Source organism: Canis lupus, chromosome 10, assembly GCF_011100685.1.
Source record: "Canis lupus familiaris isolate Mischka breed German Shepherd chromosome 10, alternate assembly UU_Cfam_GSD_1.0, whole genome shotgun sequence".
In the NCBI taxonomy this organism is placed as follows: Eukaryota; Metazoa; Chordata; class Mammalia; order Carnivora; family Canidae; genus Canis; species Canis lupus.
This window is the reverse complement of record NC_049231.1, coordinates 36170446-36186666: the sequence shown is the minus strand read 5'-3', so window position 1 is coordinate 36186666 and position 16221 is coordinate 36170446. Positions and strand designations below refer to the sequence as shown.

Sequence of the window (16221 nt, the reverse complement as noted above, 5' to 3'; positions counted from 1 at the left end):
AGTAAATTCTTGAAAAAAGAATCAAAGTGTATCTATGCATTTATAATTTAGAGCTTTTGCCGGTTTTCTGACTTCACAGAAGTTGCACCAAACTAAACCCTCACTACCAATTAAGAAAATAATTGAAATTTAACAGCAGTTACTCTAGCCACCCCTGTATTACTTTTAGAATATCTCTAGTAAGTGGCCCTTGCCTGTGATTGAATATTTTCAATGATGAACATTCACTACTTTCACCATATAGCCCAATGCATTTTTGATGGTTTGGGTCTTGGGTGCTCCCTTATGTGGAGTAAAATAGCACTTCTCAAACCTGTTACCTCTTGATGTTATTTTTCTTTTCGTGCTATTTAAAAACAAACTTTTTAATAGATAACTTTCTTATCTGAAGGGAGCTATTGTATTTTCTCGTCATTCTGTTCCTCATTTTTCAGCTCTTCATAGGATGTGGCTTGGAGTCCTTTGGTTGTCCCACCTTATCCCAGTGGTATCCCATATTATCCATACTTTTTGAAAAGGTGCTATATATAGTGTGGCATGCAAAGATGCTTTTGTAGTAGAAAGTAATTCCTCAGAAGTTAGTTTTTGTAGACACTTTTTACATATTATCTGAATTCCCTCTTCAGTTTTTTTCAATGGAAAACTGCAACTCCCAACTTAGTTTAACCATTGGTTAACTGTTTTGTCATCAAAAAATCACAATGTAATAGAAAGGAACATCTTACTATTAAAATATGGGTATCACTAAATAAAGGACTTTTGATTCTAAAATTATCAGGTTCCAAGACCAAAGATTAAATTAATAAAAGGAGAAGTTGGACAAAATCTGGTGGAAATGATGGCCTATGATCGTCTGAGCCAATCAGGTAATAGTAATGTTTAATTTTATTTTAAAAAGAAAAGAAAATTTCTCTGTTAGAGCACTCTTAATGATAATCTTCTATTTGCTTAGGAGAGAATGTGTCATAATCACTAATTTCTTTTTGCCATACTGGATGAGGGCAAGAGATACAGAATTAGAAGAAATATCTAGTTCAGAAGGTAACAAATGTTTGATACATTTTGCTCCTGGATGGAGAAACTCTTTAACCAAACCTCCCTCCTTTATCTAGCTGCTAGAGCCTCCATTCTGAATATTTTAAAGCACTTCCTGAACTAAGAATAATTTCACCACCCATTTAGCATTAGTAATTTATAAGATACTCCTATGGGAGATATAAAGATGAAGAACCTATGGATTTCTTGAGAAACTGACAACATAGTAAAGAAGATGGAAGATATATATACATTTACATACTGTTAGGCTTTTGGCGTTTGTAAATTTATTCCCAGTTTTGACTATTTGGATGGATCTTAAAAGGCCTATTACGTATTATCTGGTTTTGCTGAGTTAGAAACTTCAGGATGTTTATGTAGCTAGCAAATTTAGCAATGAACTGAAGAGACATAATGCTTTTTATGTAAGAAGCAGTTTTGATATAAAAATTGAATGAACTTTGTAAAGATCAAGTAGTATTATTAAAGTTACTCTAAGCTTTGTAGTTAGGCTCCTGTTCAAAGTATATATTGCTTCTCCATCCTACAACCTATTTTGTGGGAGGTGGACTTTCAGTCCTTGAAGAAATGGCTGTATTTTTTTCCTTTTGTCTCCTGTCTACCTTTGCAAGGCTGTTACAGATACTTCTGCAGAGTGTCACAGCTAGTAAAATGAACTGTGTTTTAATGTCTTGATCTATATATTCCTGAACTTGTCTGCAGATTTTCAGAGAGAGAAGTCAGATGCTAACCAGACCTGACTGACCAGCAGAATTGCTCCAAAGAATGTGTTTTTTTTTTTTTTTTAAATGCTTAAGTGAGATGAAATTCACATTGTATATAATTCATTTAAATGTACAATTCAATGGTTTTTTAGTATGTTCACAGAATTGTGCATCCATTACCACAATCAATTTTCGAACATTTTCATCATCTCCTAATGAAACCTCATAACCATTTTCCCCCAAACCCTTTAGTCCTTGGCAACCACTAATACTCTATCTCTTTAGATTGCCTTATTCTGGACATTTTATGTAAATTGAATCATATGATATGTGGTCTTTTGTGACTAATATGTGCTCCTTTGTGACTGACACTTCTTCCACTTAGCATAGTGTTTTCAGGGTTTAGCATTTTAGAGCGTGTACTAGAACTTCATCCAAGGAGTGTTTTAAAAATAGATTCCTCACCCCAAACCTGTGGAATCAGAATCTCTAGGAGTGCACCCTGGAATTAATTATTCTAAAAGCTTTTTTAAGGATGATTCTTTCCGGCTAGCTTTAAAAATCAGTTTATCAAATTAGAGAACTTGAGCTTGACTCTGTTCTCCTATGGCCACTTAAATGACACACTTTAAATACTTATGGCATTTTTCAGACATATTCTGGTCTTGTCTTTCCTTTCACTCTAGATATAGATAACAAACCTTAGTCTGTGTCCATTTTTTGCATGAGCACTCTTTTTTGTTCAGTTGTGGTTGCTGGATTGGCAGATTAATTCTGAGATAATCATGTTTTTTCTCCTCAGAGTATGAATGAAACTGTTGAGTTTCCTATGAAAGAAAATGTTGAGATGCGAGTAAAAACAATGTTTTTTAAATGATGGAAATAATTTGTTTTTCAGGACACATGCTGCTAAACTTAAGTCGTGATAAGCAAGATTTTTTAAAAGAGGTTGTAGAATCCTTCGCCAATAAAAGTGGGCAGTCTGCTTTGTATGATGCTCTGTTTTCTAGTCAGTCACTTAAGGATAGATCTTTTCTTGGTAATGATGATATTGGAAACATTGATGTGCAAGCACCAGAGCCTGATGATTTGGCTAGATATGATGTTGGTAAGTAGTATCTTTTTAAAGTAAACATTTTGTATCTTAATCCTTTTATTTTAGGAGATTAAAAGCAAATAGAAACAATCTCATAATCTCATTACCCATAGATAATGATATAATATTTCCCTGTATCCATTTGAGGTTTTTTGGGGGGATAGGATGGTGTAAGGAGTTGGTAGTGCTAGTGGTGGAATATTTTTCTTCTAAATAGTGGTTTATACTGTACATGGGATTGTCTTCTTTCATGGATTCTCTCTTTATCTGTTTTTGTAAATAACAACTTTTAATGGCAATATAATACATTATATGAGTTAGCCATAATTTGTTTGCCACTTATTGCTGCTTGACATCTAATATGTTTTCAGTTTTTTCACTATGAAAAATAAAGTATCTTTATTTCAAAATTTTCCATGGAGTTTTCTTAAAACCAGAATTACTGGAATAAGGTTGATGAACACTTTTAAGTCTCTTGCAAATTGCCATATTGCCAGAAAGGTTGTACCTCTTTATGCGTCTAAAAGCCCATAACTTTTTTGGTATTCAATTTCTTGTGGAAGAAAAGATATTTTTACTCTCCCAAGGTTATTAATAAAGTGGTATCTCATTGTCTTAATGACTCTCTACTGAAAGGAAAATTCAGTTTCAGGTTTTCTTACTGGGGGTGGCTTCTGTCAATACAGTGTTTTATTGAGTTCTAGGGAGTACCTTTTTTCTCTTAAATGGACTTGAAAAGAGCTTTCTTCATCATAACTGTTGCTACTAAATTTCCTAAATATGGAGTGTGAATACCTTTAATAAGAACATGAGACTTAGCAAAGAATTTGCCCCAGCTTCAATATAGAAAAGTAATTATAAAATTAAGATGTAATTGACAAAACTGATGGCACAAGCAAAATTTCCAAAACCTCAAGCCAGTTTTCTCCTTTCAGGTGCCATTCGAGCACATAATGGTAATCTTCAGCACCTTACATGGCTTGGCTTACAGTGGAATTCATTGTCTGCCTTACCTGCAGTTCGAAAATGGCTAAAGCAGCTGTTTCATCATTTGCCCCAGGAAACCTCAAGACTTGAAACAAATGCACCCGAATCAATATGTATTTTAGATCTTGAAGTAAGCAAAGATTTTAACAAATTAAGTATTTTGAATTTTGTTTAATTTTTTTTCTAACTTAAATTGATTTTTCTTTAAATGAAACAGGTATTTCTACTTGGAGTTATATATACCAGCCACTTACAATTAAAGGAAAAATGTAGTTCTCACTATAGCTTCTATCAGCCACTATGCTTGCCACTTCCTGTGTGTAAACAGCTTTGTACAGAAAGACAAAAATCTTGGTGGGATGCAGTTTGTAATCTAATTCACAGAAAAACAGTGTAAGTAGCAAAATAAAAGTATTCCTTTAACTCATTGCCTAAGTTTTTAACCTAATAGTCTATTTAATTTAAAAACTTCCTGCCTTAGGTATTTAATTCTCATGTGAAGGTTGAGTTTGTCATGATTAATGTACATGTAAGTTTTAAACTGCGTGTTTATAAATCGGTTTTATTAAACTTTTTTTAGACCTGGAACTACAGCAAAATTGCGACTTCTAGTTCAGCATGATATAAACACACTAAGGGGACAGGAAAAACATGGCCTTCAGCCTGCCCTGCTTGTGCATTGGGCAAAATGCCTTCAGAAAACGGTGAGTTTGTTAAAGTGTAAGCATTTTTAAGAACATTACCTAATTTTTAAAAATCCTAAACTTTTCAATGAGTCTTTTAGTTCAGAGAAACAGTAAGAGCTTATTTACATTATGCTAGGTGAAATGTATTTTTTAAATATTGCCACAAAATAGTTAATAGTTAAAATATATAAGCACTTTGAATAGTACCTGGCACAGTAAATGTTATATAAATATTAGCTGTTATTATTACCACTAAATAATTAAGTTACGATAATTATTATCCAGCCTGAAATTTTTTTTTTACATGTAGATAACAGAAGGCTCTGTAGGTTAAGGGCATTGTAGATCTTTATAAATATTTGAGGACTGTTCTATGGCAAAGTTAGGTGTGGATGTTTATTTCTGTGACCAAACTGTGACACAGAGTGGCAGGTTTGGGCTATGTTAAATGGCAACCTTTAAAAAATAGACAGGGCTACTTCATTAGGTAGTATCATTGAAAGTGTTTGAAAGTTGGGTCTAGAATGATCCCTGGTATTAAGGTGATTGGTATGTGAGGCCTATGACTTTTGAGATTCTGTTTTGCCTTGATTTGAAATTTTAACCAGTTGTTCCGACCATTTATAAAAGAATTTTTAGATTCTATTATTTGTGTTCCTTAGGATGTGTGCTTCCAATTTTCTCTTTTAGGGCAGTGGTCTTAATTCTTTTTATGATCAGCGGGAATACATAGGCAGAAGTGTTCATTATTGGAAAAAAGTTTTGCCAATGTTGAAGACAATCAAAAAGAAGAGCAGTATTCCTGAACCTACGGACCCTTTGTTTAAACATTTTCATAGTGCAGACATTCAGGTAATGGAAGATCCTTTTGTGAATGAACTGGAAATGTGAATTTCCAGTTTACAAACAAAGAAATAGAATTACAAACTGTTTAAGTCAATTGCCTGGATACTTGTTCCTTTTCTTGTTTTCAAAACCCACTAGCTATCACAAAATATAGTAGAAAAGAAGACTGAGCTGTTACTTAGATCATGTAAAATCTTTGGGAAATCACTTGGGTTTGATATTCTGGGGAGACGCAGTTGGACTAAAAATTACTAAATGTGTTTAGGCATCTGAAGTTGGCGAATACGAGGAAGAAGCACACATAACATTTGCTATATTGGATGTAGTTAATGGAAATATAGAAGATGCTATGACTGCTTTTGAATCTGTAAAAAATGTTGTTTCTTACTGGAATCTTGCATTGGTAAGTAGATGGTGATACGTGAATTAAAAGCTTTTTGTTTTAAAAACCTAATTGTTTCATAAAAGCATTTTTGTATAGATTTTTCACAGAAAAGCGGAAGACATTGAAAATGATACCCTTTCTCCTGAAGAACAAGAAGAGTGTAAAAATTACCTGAGAAAGGCCAGGGACTACCTAATAAAGATTTTAGATGACAGCGATTCCAATCTTTCAGTGGCCAAGAAGGTAAGCTGCAGGCTGTTTGTACTTTCTTGCTGTTGCTAGCTGGATGGTAACTATTTTTGCTTTGATTTTATAGTTTGATAATTTCAAAAATACTCAGTAATACTTATTAGTGCACAGAAGTGGTGTGTATATATTAGCATTGCTTTTTCTTAGGTTTGGTCTTCATTCATTCATTCATTCATTCATTCATTTTTTTAAAGATTTTATTTATTTATGAGAGACCCACACAGAGAGAGAGACACAGGCAGAGGGAGGAGCAGGCTCCATGCAGGGAGCCTGATGTCGGACTCTATCCCAGGTCTCCAGGATCACACCCTGGACTGAAGGTGGCGCTAAACCGCTGGGCCACCGGGGCTTCCCGGTGTTTCTTTTTTTAAACTTGGGAATCTAGCTTTTTTCCTACAAAAGTACTTGTTAGGGAATTTAGAAAAGGCTTATAAGGCAGAACATTCATTTTTTTGTTATCTTGGCAATGTAATCAAAGCAAATACTGCAGGAGCACCTGGGTGGCTCAGTGACTGAACACCTGCCTTTGAGTCAAGTTGTGATCCTGGGATCGAGTCCCATATTGGGCTCTCTGCAGGGAGTCTGCTTCTCCGTCTGCCTAGGTCTCTGCCCGTCTCTGTGTCTCTCTCATAAATAAATAAATAAAATCTGAAAAAATAAAGCAGTGAGCGGCAGATGGGCTGTGGCCATCGCGGCCCTGGAGTTTCCGCTTGTACTCTGCGCTTGTGGAGCGGGCTTCTGGGCACTTGGCAGACACATGAGAGAGACCCAACAGCGAGCTGCGTTACTGTCCTGGGAGCTCATTCCCATGAGAGTAGAACTTCTACGAAAGAAGAAAAAGGTAAATCCTAAAAAGATCAAGCAGTAAAGGACTGTTTGAAAAAAAGGATCAGATGACTGGAGAAAGCTAGCCAAGAGCTAATTCCCATTGAAGATTTTATTACACCTGTGAAGAAGCTCTTGGATAAAACAAGACAGCGGCCTAACATGGAGCTTCCCTTTTGAAGAGAGTGAGCAGAGAGCTCTGCTTCTCAAGAAGTGGTCCCTCTACAAGCATCAAGAACACGAGAAGGAGAGGGATGCCATCACATCCATGCTTGAGTCCCAGCAGGAAGCTCTGCAGGATATGCTGCTACTCATATCCCCAGAGCTACATGCGGAGGCTAGCTATCAAGTGGGACCCCAATTTGTTCCCCTTTGAAAGAGAAGGGCCAGATTACACACCACCAATCTTCAGCTACCAGCCCCCTGAGGGCAGGTACCATGACATCACCAAGGTGTACACACAGGTGGAGTTTAAGAAGTAGAGCTGCAGGCACCTGTCCTGTCCACAGAACACACTGCCCTTTCAAGCCAGAATGACCAGGGTACAGGCCTGCTTGTCACAGAATCAGGCATGCTGTGAATAAATACATTTAATCAAGAAAAAATAAATAAAAAATAAAGCAAATGTTGCAGCCTAAGGACCGCTGTTAATTTGGCAGTTAAACATTTCACTGAAATTAAAAGTAGTTGCTGACACCTTCAGAACATTTCTTCTCATCTTTACCATTTGCTATGGACTTTATTTTTTCTGTCAGCAGTTTGAGACTGTCATCATGGTATTAACTTTAGTTGTATTCATCCTTAAACATCATTTGTTGATTAATTCATGTTGCTGCTCTTATATTAGGGATGATATTGTCTGGTACATTCTGGCATCTGTGTTTCTCTCCCCATTCAAAATTAATAAAAAATTCAAAAATAATAAAAATAAAAACAGTAGCTTATTTTGTTCATGTGGAAAAACTTCCCAAGTTAACATTCCTCTACCATTATTGTTAACAAGAGAGAGAAAAACATCACACTTTAGCGTCAGAAGACTTTAGATCATACAGCAGTTTCATGTGTGTTCCTATGTAAAGTATTAAATGCTTATTATACAAAAGTAAGAACATGTAAGTAAATTAGTAAGATAAAGTCTTTGTATTTATTTCAGAGTTGTTTATTTTTGCAAACCAAAGCCCTTGATTCATGCCTTTTGTTTTTAGTTGCCTGTGCCACTGGAGTCCGTAAAAGAGATGCTTAATTCGGTTATGCAGGAACTCGATGACTATAGTGAAGGAGGTGCTCTTTATAAAAATGGTTCTTTGCGAAATGCAGATTCAGAAATAAAACATTCTACACCATCTCCCAGTATATATTCTCTATCACCAAGTAAAAGTTACAAGGTAAGTAGAAAGAAATGAATCCCTCCATTGCAGAATAGTTTCCATTCTAAATGCTTTAAATATTTTTTTATTTTTTTAGTTTTCTCCCAAAACTCCACCTCGATGGGCAGAAGATCAAAATTCTTTACTGAAAATGATCTGCCAACAAGTAGAGGCCATTAAGGTAAATTACTTAATATCTTTAAACTGTGCCTCTCTTATTCCCAGGTTTCTTCTTTGACTATTCCCTCACTTCTTTGTAAAGTTGTTCAAAATGTCCCTTTGCCATTCTACTGTAGAGTCCTCCTGTTTTGTATATGTCTACCATGAAATTAACCATATTATTTTTCCTATTTTTTAATTTAAATTTTTAAACTTTAATTCAAGTATAGTTAACCTAGTGTTACATTAATTTTAGATGTACAATATAGTGATTTAACAATTCTGTATATTACTCTGCTTATCAAATTAAATGTATTTTTTTATTTAAAAATTTTCTTTATTTAAATTCAGTTAAGTTAAATTCAATTAAGTTAACATATAGTGTATTGTTAGTTTCAGGGGTAGAATTAGTGATTCATCAGTAGTATGTAACACCCAGTGCCCATTGCATTAGGTCATTAGGTGCCCTCCTTTTTTTTTTTTTTTTAAAGCCGAGGTTTATTTATTTTATTTTATTTTTTTAAAGATTTTATTTATTTATTCATAGAGACACAGAGAGAGAATGAGAGGCAGAGACACAGGCAGAGGGAGAAGCAGGCTCCATGCAGAGAGCCTGACTTGGGACTTGATCCAGGGTCTCCAGGATCACACCCCAGGCTGCAGGCAGCACTAAACCGCTGCGCCACCGGGGCTGCCCAGGTGCCCTCCTTAATGCCCATCACTAAATTACCCCATTCCCCCCACTCACTCCCCTTCAGTCACCCTGTTTGTTCCTTATAGTTAAGAGTCTCTTATGGTTTTTCTCCCTCTCTGTTTTTATCTCATTTTATATTCCTTCCCTTCCCCTATGTTCATCCTTTTGTTTCTTAAATTCCACCTATGAGTGAAATTATATGGTATTTGTCTTTTTCTGACTGATTTATTTTGCTGAGCACAATACCCTCTAGTTCCATCCATGTCATTGCACACGGCAAGATTTCATTCTTTTTTTTTTTTTTTTTAATAATTTATTTTATTTATTCATGAGAGACACAGAGAGAATCAGAGACACAGGCAGAGGGAGAAGCAGGCTCCATGCAGGGAGCCTGATGTGGGACTTGATCCCGGGACTCCAGGATTATGCTCTGGGCCGAAGGCAGGTGCTAAACCGATGAGCCACCCAGGGATCCCCGATCTCATTCTTTTTGATATCTGAGTGATACTCTGGTGTGTGTGTGTGCATGCACGTGTATGTGTGTATATATAAAAAGCATTTTATATATGTATATATAAAACATATACATACACACATATATAGAAAATATATTTTGAAGTTTTATATATAAAACTATATATATAGTATATATAGTTATATATATGTGTGTGTATATACATATATATATGTATATATATATATAAAAACATCTTTATCCATTCATCTCTTGATAGATATCTTGGCTCTTTCCATAGTTTGGTTATTGTGGACATTGCTGTATAAACATTGGGGTACATGTGTCCCTTTGAATCACTATGTTTGTATCCTTTGGATAACTACCTGGTAGTATAATTGCTGGGTGGTAGGGTAGCTCTATTTTTAACTTTTTGAGGAACCGCCGTACTGTTTTCCATTGTGGCTGTACCAATTTGCATTCCCACCAAGATAAATGTGTTCTTAATCCCATTTACCTATTTTACCCATCTCCCCTCTGATAACCTCTGTTCTCTATAGTTGAGTGTGTTTTTCTGGTTTATCCCCCCCCCCCCCTTTGTTTTGTTTCTTACATTCCACATAGAAGTGAAATCATATGGCATTTGTCTTTCTCTGGTTTATTTTGCTTAGCATTATACTCTCTAGATCCATCCACATTTTTGTAAATGGCAGGATTTCTTTCTATTGATTGATTGAAGATTTTATTTATTCGTGAGAGACGCACAGAGAGAGGCGAAGACATAGGCAAAGAGAGAAGCAGGTGTAGGGAGCCTGACGTGGGACTTGATCCTGGGACTCCAGGATCACGCCCTGGGTCAAAGGCAGATGCTTAACCACTGAGCCACCCAGGTGTCCTGGATTTCATTCTTTTTAATGACTGAATAATATTCCTTTGTATATATGCACACCACATCTTTTTTATCCATCTCTCATTGGCCACTTGTACTGCTTCCATAATTTGGCTATTGTAAATAATGCTGCAATAAACATAGGGGTGCATATATCCCTTTGAATTAGTGTTTTCATATTCTCTAGGTAAATACCCAGAATTATGATTACTGGATCGTATGGTAGTTCTATTTTTAATTTTTTAAGAACCTCACAAACTGTCTTCCACAGTTGCTGTGCTGTTTGTACTCCCACCAAGTGTATGAAGGTTCCGTTTTCTCCACATCCTTGTCAGCACTTAATTGTTTCTTGTGTTTTTGATTTTAGTCATCTTGACAGATGCGAGGTGATATCTCATTGTGGTTTTGATTTTCCTTTCTATGATGTTGAGCAACTTTTCATGTGTCTTTAGGCCCTAACCACATTTTTAATTTTTTTTTTTATTTTTTATTTTTTATTTATTTTTTTAATTTTTTTTTTATTTATTTATGATAGTCACAGAGAGAGAGAGAGAGAGAGGCAGAGACACAGGCAGAGAGAGAAGCAGGCTCCATGCACCGGGAGCCCGACATGGGATTCGATCCCGGGTCTCCAGGATCGCGCCCTGGGCCAAAGGCAGGCGCCAAACCGCTGCGCCACCCAGGGATCCCCCTAACCACATTTTTTAAATTACTTGTTTCTGCTTCCTCCACCAGGTGTGAATCCTTCAAAGGGAAAGATTCTTTTATCCAAAACATAGCAGCATTCCTGATATAGAGGTGGTTCCCAAGTGATCGAATTGAACTAGAGAAATAAACTAATCATATCTTGGTCTAGGAGTTCATTTCTCAGACTGATTGGTTGTGTGTGTCGTATTTTGTAGCTAGATATTGATATGTGGTCTGAGTTCCACATAACTTAATTATGTAAGGAAATGGCTATGTATTTGTGATCTTATTTTAGCTTTATGAAAGTAATCTTAACTGTTAGGCTCACAGAAGCTTTATTTACTTATTTGGAATTAGAAGTGCAAGTAGGTTGTTTCATCCTCATTGGATAAGAACTAAAGCACCGATAGTTTTGAAGTTACAGCAAGTAAATCCTGATGTGTGTGCGGTTATTACAGTGTTATCAGCAATGTGAGAGACCTAACAAAAATGCTGTTTGGAGGGAAACAGAATTTTGGATTTGCACAAAGTTTTGTATGTTAGTTTTATACAATTGTGGCCTATTATGATATTACATACCACCTTTGGGTTGTAAGTTCAGCTACCCAGGGTTGTATTCTGTAGAAGTGTAGTGGAACATTACTCTGTGTTCTGAAAATCTGGGTTTTAATGGTAACTCTGCCACTAATTAATGCTCTGAGCCAAGCACTTCATTACTTTTCTATTTGTGTGGCTTTTCATCTGTAGAGTAAGAATTGTTGAAACCACTTCTCAGCACATTTTGTAGGTGTTTGAATTTTTAAAATTATGATTATAGCATTAATTGCATGTTCAAAACTACAGTCCAGATACCAGTAGTGACTATTAAATTTTTCCAGGTGATTCCATCAGTTTCTAATTTTTGGATGTGTAGCATCTAGGCTAAACACAGTAGATGGATGAATGGGGAAAATTTTATTTAACTTGAAAATTCAACATATTTCTGATCTCAGTATTTAGGGTTTTGGGAAATACCTATTTGAAAACACTTTTAGAAGAAGAAAGCAGATATGCTGGTGTGTCTGTGACCTTACCTGCAGCAGGCTGGTCAGATACCTGGACCCATATACAGATATTTGATACTGTTTTCAAAAACTACTGTTGACTGATGCCACTGTAGTTTCTTTGGAAAAAGAAGTAGTTTCTTGATAAGTGCCTGTTTTGTAAGGGACATTTTGTAGTTTCTGCGATTGGGGAGACTGTTGCCATTTAGTTGTCTGTAAAACAATAGAGATGTGATAACTAGCCACCTAGCCACTGTTAGAAAACAGTATGTCTGTTTTCTGTAGGCAGCAGGGTGGTATGAAAACATATTTGGAGTAAAATCTGGTTTGAATTCTAGCTGTGCTATTTCCTGTATCCTTTTTTCCCTCATTTTAAGATGTGAGTTAATATTGTTACCTGGGTAAGGATTGAGAATTTAGAGTGCCTGGACTATATGATTATATACTTAATATATACTAAGCAGGTAACAGTTATTTTCCTTTTCCTAGTGGATCATTACAGCGTCAACCTTGAAGGATTTTTAAGCAATTGTGTATAGTATCAGGAGGTAATTTGGAACATTGAGTAGCCCAGATGGACTGGAGAGGAAAACAGTGGAAAGGAGGTGCTAGAAGGATGTTTGGGGCAATACTTCTGAGGACCAAAAATATCAGAGAAGTTTAATTTGTAGGTACTTGTGTTTTTGAGCAAGGAAGTGTCTTGGCTAGAGCTCAACTCTAGGGGCACCTAGGTGGCTCAGTTAAGCATCTATCTGCCTTTGGCTTAGGTCATGATCCCAGGATCCTGGGATTGAGCCCTCTGTTGGGCTCAGTGGGGAGTCTGCTTCTCCCTCTTCCTCTTCCTCTGCTTCTGCTCTCTCCTCACTGTCTCTCTCTCTCTCTCTCTCAATAAATAAAATCTTAAAGCAAACCTTAACTTTGGAAAGATTAATTTAGGCAAGTGTGGAATGGAAATGGAGATGAAGCCATCTAGGAGGTTATCAGTTTAGGTGATAGCTAACTGTAATCTGGAATGAATTTGGTAATATGGTACTAAGGAATGAAAGAATGGGAGGAAATAAATTTTAACAAATTGAGGATCATTTTCTTAAATCGGCCCCTAATACATAGATCTTACTAGAATATCGAATCTCTAAAAACACATCAAGTATTTAAAGTACCTAAATTTAAAATATTTATTTGCTCTAGCACTGTTTCTGGCATGACAGAGTTGCTTACAGTTGTTTTCTTTCTCCAACAGAAAGAAATGCAGGAGTTGAAACTACATAGTAGTAACTCAGGGTCCCCTCATCGTTGGCCTGCAGAGAATTATGGACCAGATTCAGTGCCTGATGGATATCAGGGATCCCAGACTTTTCATGGAGCTCCACTAACAGGTTAGTTGGCAACTAGATAATTCCACATTTTAGTAAAATCACTGTACTTTCCCCTCCTTTACACAATAACTTGTGAACTCACCTTGTCTATATACATTTGTGTATATATACATGTTTATATATGTCTGCTTATATGTTTCTTAAGTTGTGTTTGGTATTACTGAGATTTTTATAACTCTAAGCAGAAACAAGCTTTATCTTAACCTCTTTGTATATAAAGGTTTAAAGAAACCTTTAATATGTATGTCAGAGAAGCTGACACTGAGGTAGAACTATTCCTTACTTTTGGCAAATGTTACCTGATATTGTTAGGCATTAAGAGATGGCTAAATAAAACCTTCTTTGGAATTATTTTGGTGATATACTAAGAGGTATGATATTCATAGGAAATCTTGTGTATTTTGAAATGCAATGGTCATACCGATAAGGAAGGAGTTGGAGCTTGGGCTATACTGGAATTTGAAGTTGTGCTGTCTAGTAGATAGTGATCTCTGAGTCAGTTTGTGTGCTAGAAATGTGGGGATAAAACTTGCCTCACATTATTGTGAACATTTTTGTATGTGTGGGTGTGTGTTAGGCATTTACTTAGAGTTATAGTAAACACTTAATGAAGAGGGGTGTCCCGTGGGTTGTCTGTGTGCAGAAGTGCTTTGTGCATGTAATTTTACTTAATCATGGTAACCCAGAATGGTAGATGCCATCATGAGTTCATTTTTTTTAAAGATTTTATTTATTAGAACGAGAGCAAGAGAGATACCACAAGCTGGGGGTGGAGGGGGAAGAGGGAGAAGCAGATTCCTGGCTGAGCAGGGAGCCTGACATGGGGCAAATCCCAGGACCCTAGGATCATGACCTTAGCTGAAGGCAAATGTGTAACCGACTGTGCCACCGAGGTGCTGTATGAATTCTGTTTTTATAGATGAGGAGATAGGTTTAGTAAGGTTAGTTAATTTATCCATTATTGTATGGCTAACTGTTGGTAGAGTCAGGGTTGAAACTTGAGTGATCTTAAATGTAAAGCCATTTGATAGTATGATATATTGCCCCCAGGCAGCCAGAAATGATAATAAAAACAGGTTTCTTTGGCATGAGATAGATTGCTGAAATGGTAGTAGTATGCTTTTTTTCCTAAATGGTTTTAACCCAGGGAAGATTTAGAGTAGTATGTTCCAGTTTAGATGAGCACATGTATATGATGGTCCATAGGGGCATACTGAAGGCAGCCTCACTATCCTCTTTTGACAGTGTCTTCTAAATGCAGACAAAATAAATCTTTGTAAAGTCAGACTTACTAAATGTTATAAGTCATAGATAAATACATGAAATGTCAAGAGTTCAAACATTGCTCACTTAAAAACCATGTGCACTATGTAGAGCCTTGCATAGAGAAGATAAGTAAACTGGCTAGCCTTTTCTAGGGCTTTTTGAATGCTGTGTGGAATTGATCATTTGGCACCTTTTGAGTCACAATTTCCATTTCTTCTGTGTACAGACATAAATGGTCTTCTGGTTGTTAAACATAACATTCACATTGTCTCATTTTATTCTTGCAATTACCCTATGAAATGTGTAGAAGCAGCACATCCTCATTTTACAGTTGAGAAAATGGAGACCCCAAACAGCTAATTGACAAGGTCACAAAGCAGCTTTGTGGCCCTGAAAGGAGAGCTCAAGTTCGCTGTTATGCATTCCTGTGCTCACACATTTTGTTTTTCTTAATGAAAGTAAAAATATACCAAGATTGTATATTTGTTTTTTTTAGTAAGATGATTAAAAAACTTGATTAATAAACTTACAGGAAATATTCAGAAGTCCTGAGCAATGTATACTAAAAACTAACTGTACCATATAGAATGCTATTAACGTTTTGGATCATTTCCTTCTGGTCCTTTCTCTTTGTATGTGTAAAGAATTTTTAGTGAGATTTTTATCATTATTATGTTGTAAGTAGATGAGTGATCTGTTTTTGAAATATCAGAGTTCTGAACATTTTTCTTAAATGTTTTTTGAAAATACTATTAACGAATACAGGGTATCCCATCATGTAGAAGCATTGTAAATTTTATTCCCTTACTATTTCCAGTTTGTTATAAATAATGCTGTGGACACATTCTTAGGATTGTTAGAGTATTAAAAAATTTTTTTTTTGTGTTGGAAAATTACTTTCCGGAAAAGCTATGCCAGTTTACACTCTTTTCCCATCATTATCTGATAGTGCCCATCTCATTGCATTCTTGCTTAGTGTTAACTATTACTAATTTCTAAAAACCTTCAATTTTTAAAAACAAAAATGATAATTAGTTTTTATTTTTTATACTAGACATGTTCAATACTTTATAATCTTTTATATTTCCTGAGTTATCTGTTTATTTGGTATTTTTTTCTGTTAGATTAATTTTAGTAGGTTTATAAGAACTCTTTAATTTTTTTTTTCCCCCACTATGGAGAGTCACTAGTCACTGATAAAGTCACTAGTTAAATTTTCAGACTTTATGATTCTTGGCTCATATCCATTAGCTTGTTCTGTGTTCTGTTCCTTTTTTTCTCCCCAGAATGTTTCCACAATAACCATCTTTACCAGGTAGTTCCATTAGTTTTCCAAATTCAAACTTGGGCTTCTTTAGCAATTTTTACTTTTCTAGTCACTGTAAAGAGAAGATAAGTAGACTGACTAGTCTTTTCTTGGTCTTTTTCAGGGCTTTCTAGAATCAATTGTTT

At 35.7% G+C, this 16221-nt stretch overlaps 1 protein-coding gene and 1 pseudogene across 3 annotated transcripts in view; both read left to right on the top strand.

The window, feature by feature from the left end:
* Positions 1–16221, top strand: part of RANBP2 (RAN binding protein 2) — a 93900-nt gene that overhangs the window by 51545 nt on the left and 26134 nt on the right. For all 3 annotated transcript variants that reach the window (XM_038550838.1, XM_038550840.1, XM_038550837.1), the window contains exons 8-18: positions 779–866; positions 2659–2868; positions 3792–3973; positions 4061–4236; positions 4424–4547; positions 5220–5381; positions 5641–5778; positions 5857–6003; positions 8040–8219; positions 8299–8382; positions 13368–13503. In XM_038550838.1, coding sequence (XP_038406766.1) covers positions 779–866; positions 2659–2868; positions 3792–3973; positions 4061–4236; positions 4424–4547; positions 5220–5381; positions 5641–5778; positions 5857–6003; positions 8040–8219; positions 8299–8382; positions 13368–13503 — 1627 coding nt within the window. The remainder of the gene's footprint in view (positions 1–778; positions 867–2658; positions 2869–3791; positions 3974–4060; positions 4237–4423; positions 4548–5219; positions 5382–5640; positions 5779–5856; positions 6004–8039; positions 8220–8298; positions 8383–13367; positions 13504–16221) is intronic.
* On the top strand, positions 6331–7675 carry LOC102153183 (annotated as a pseudogene).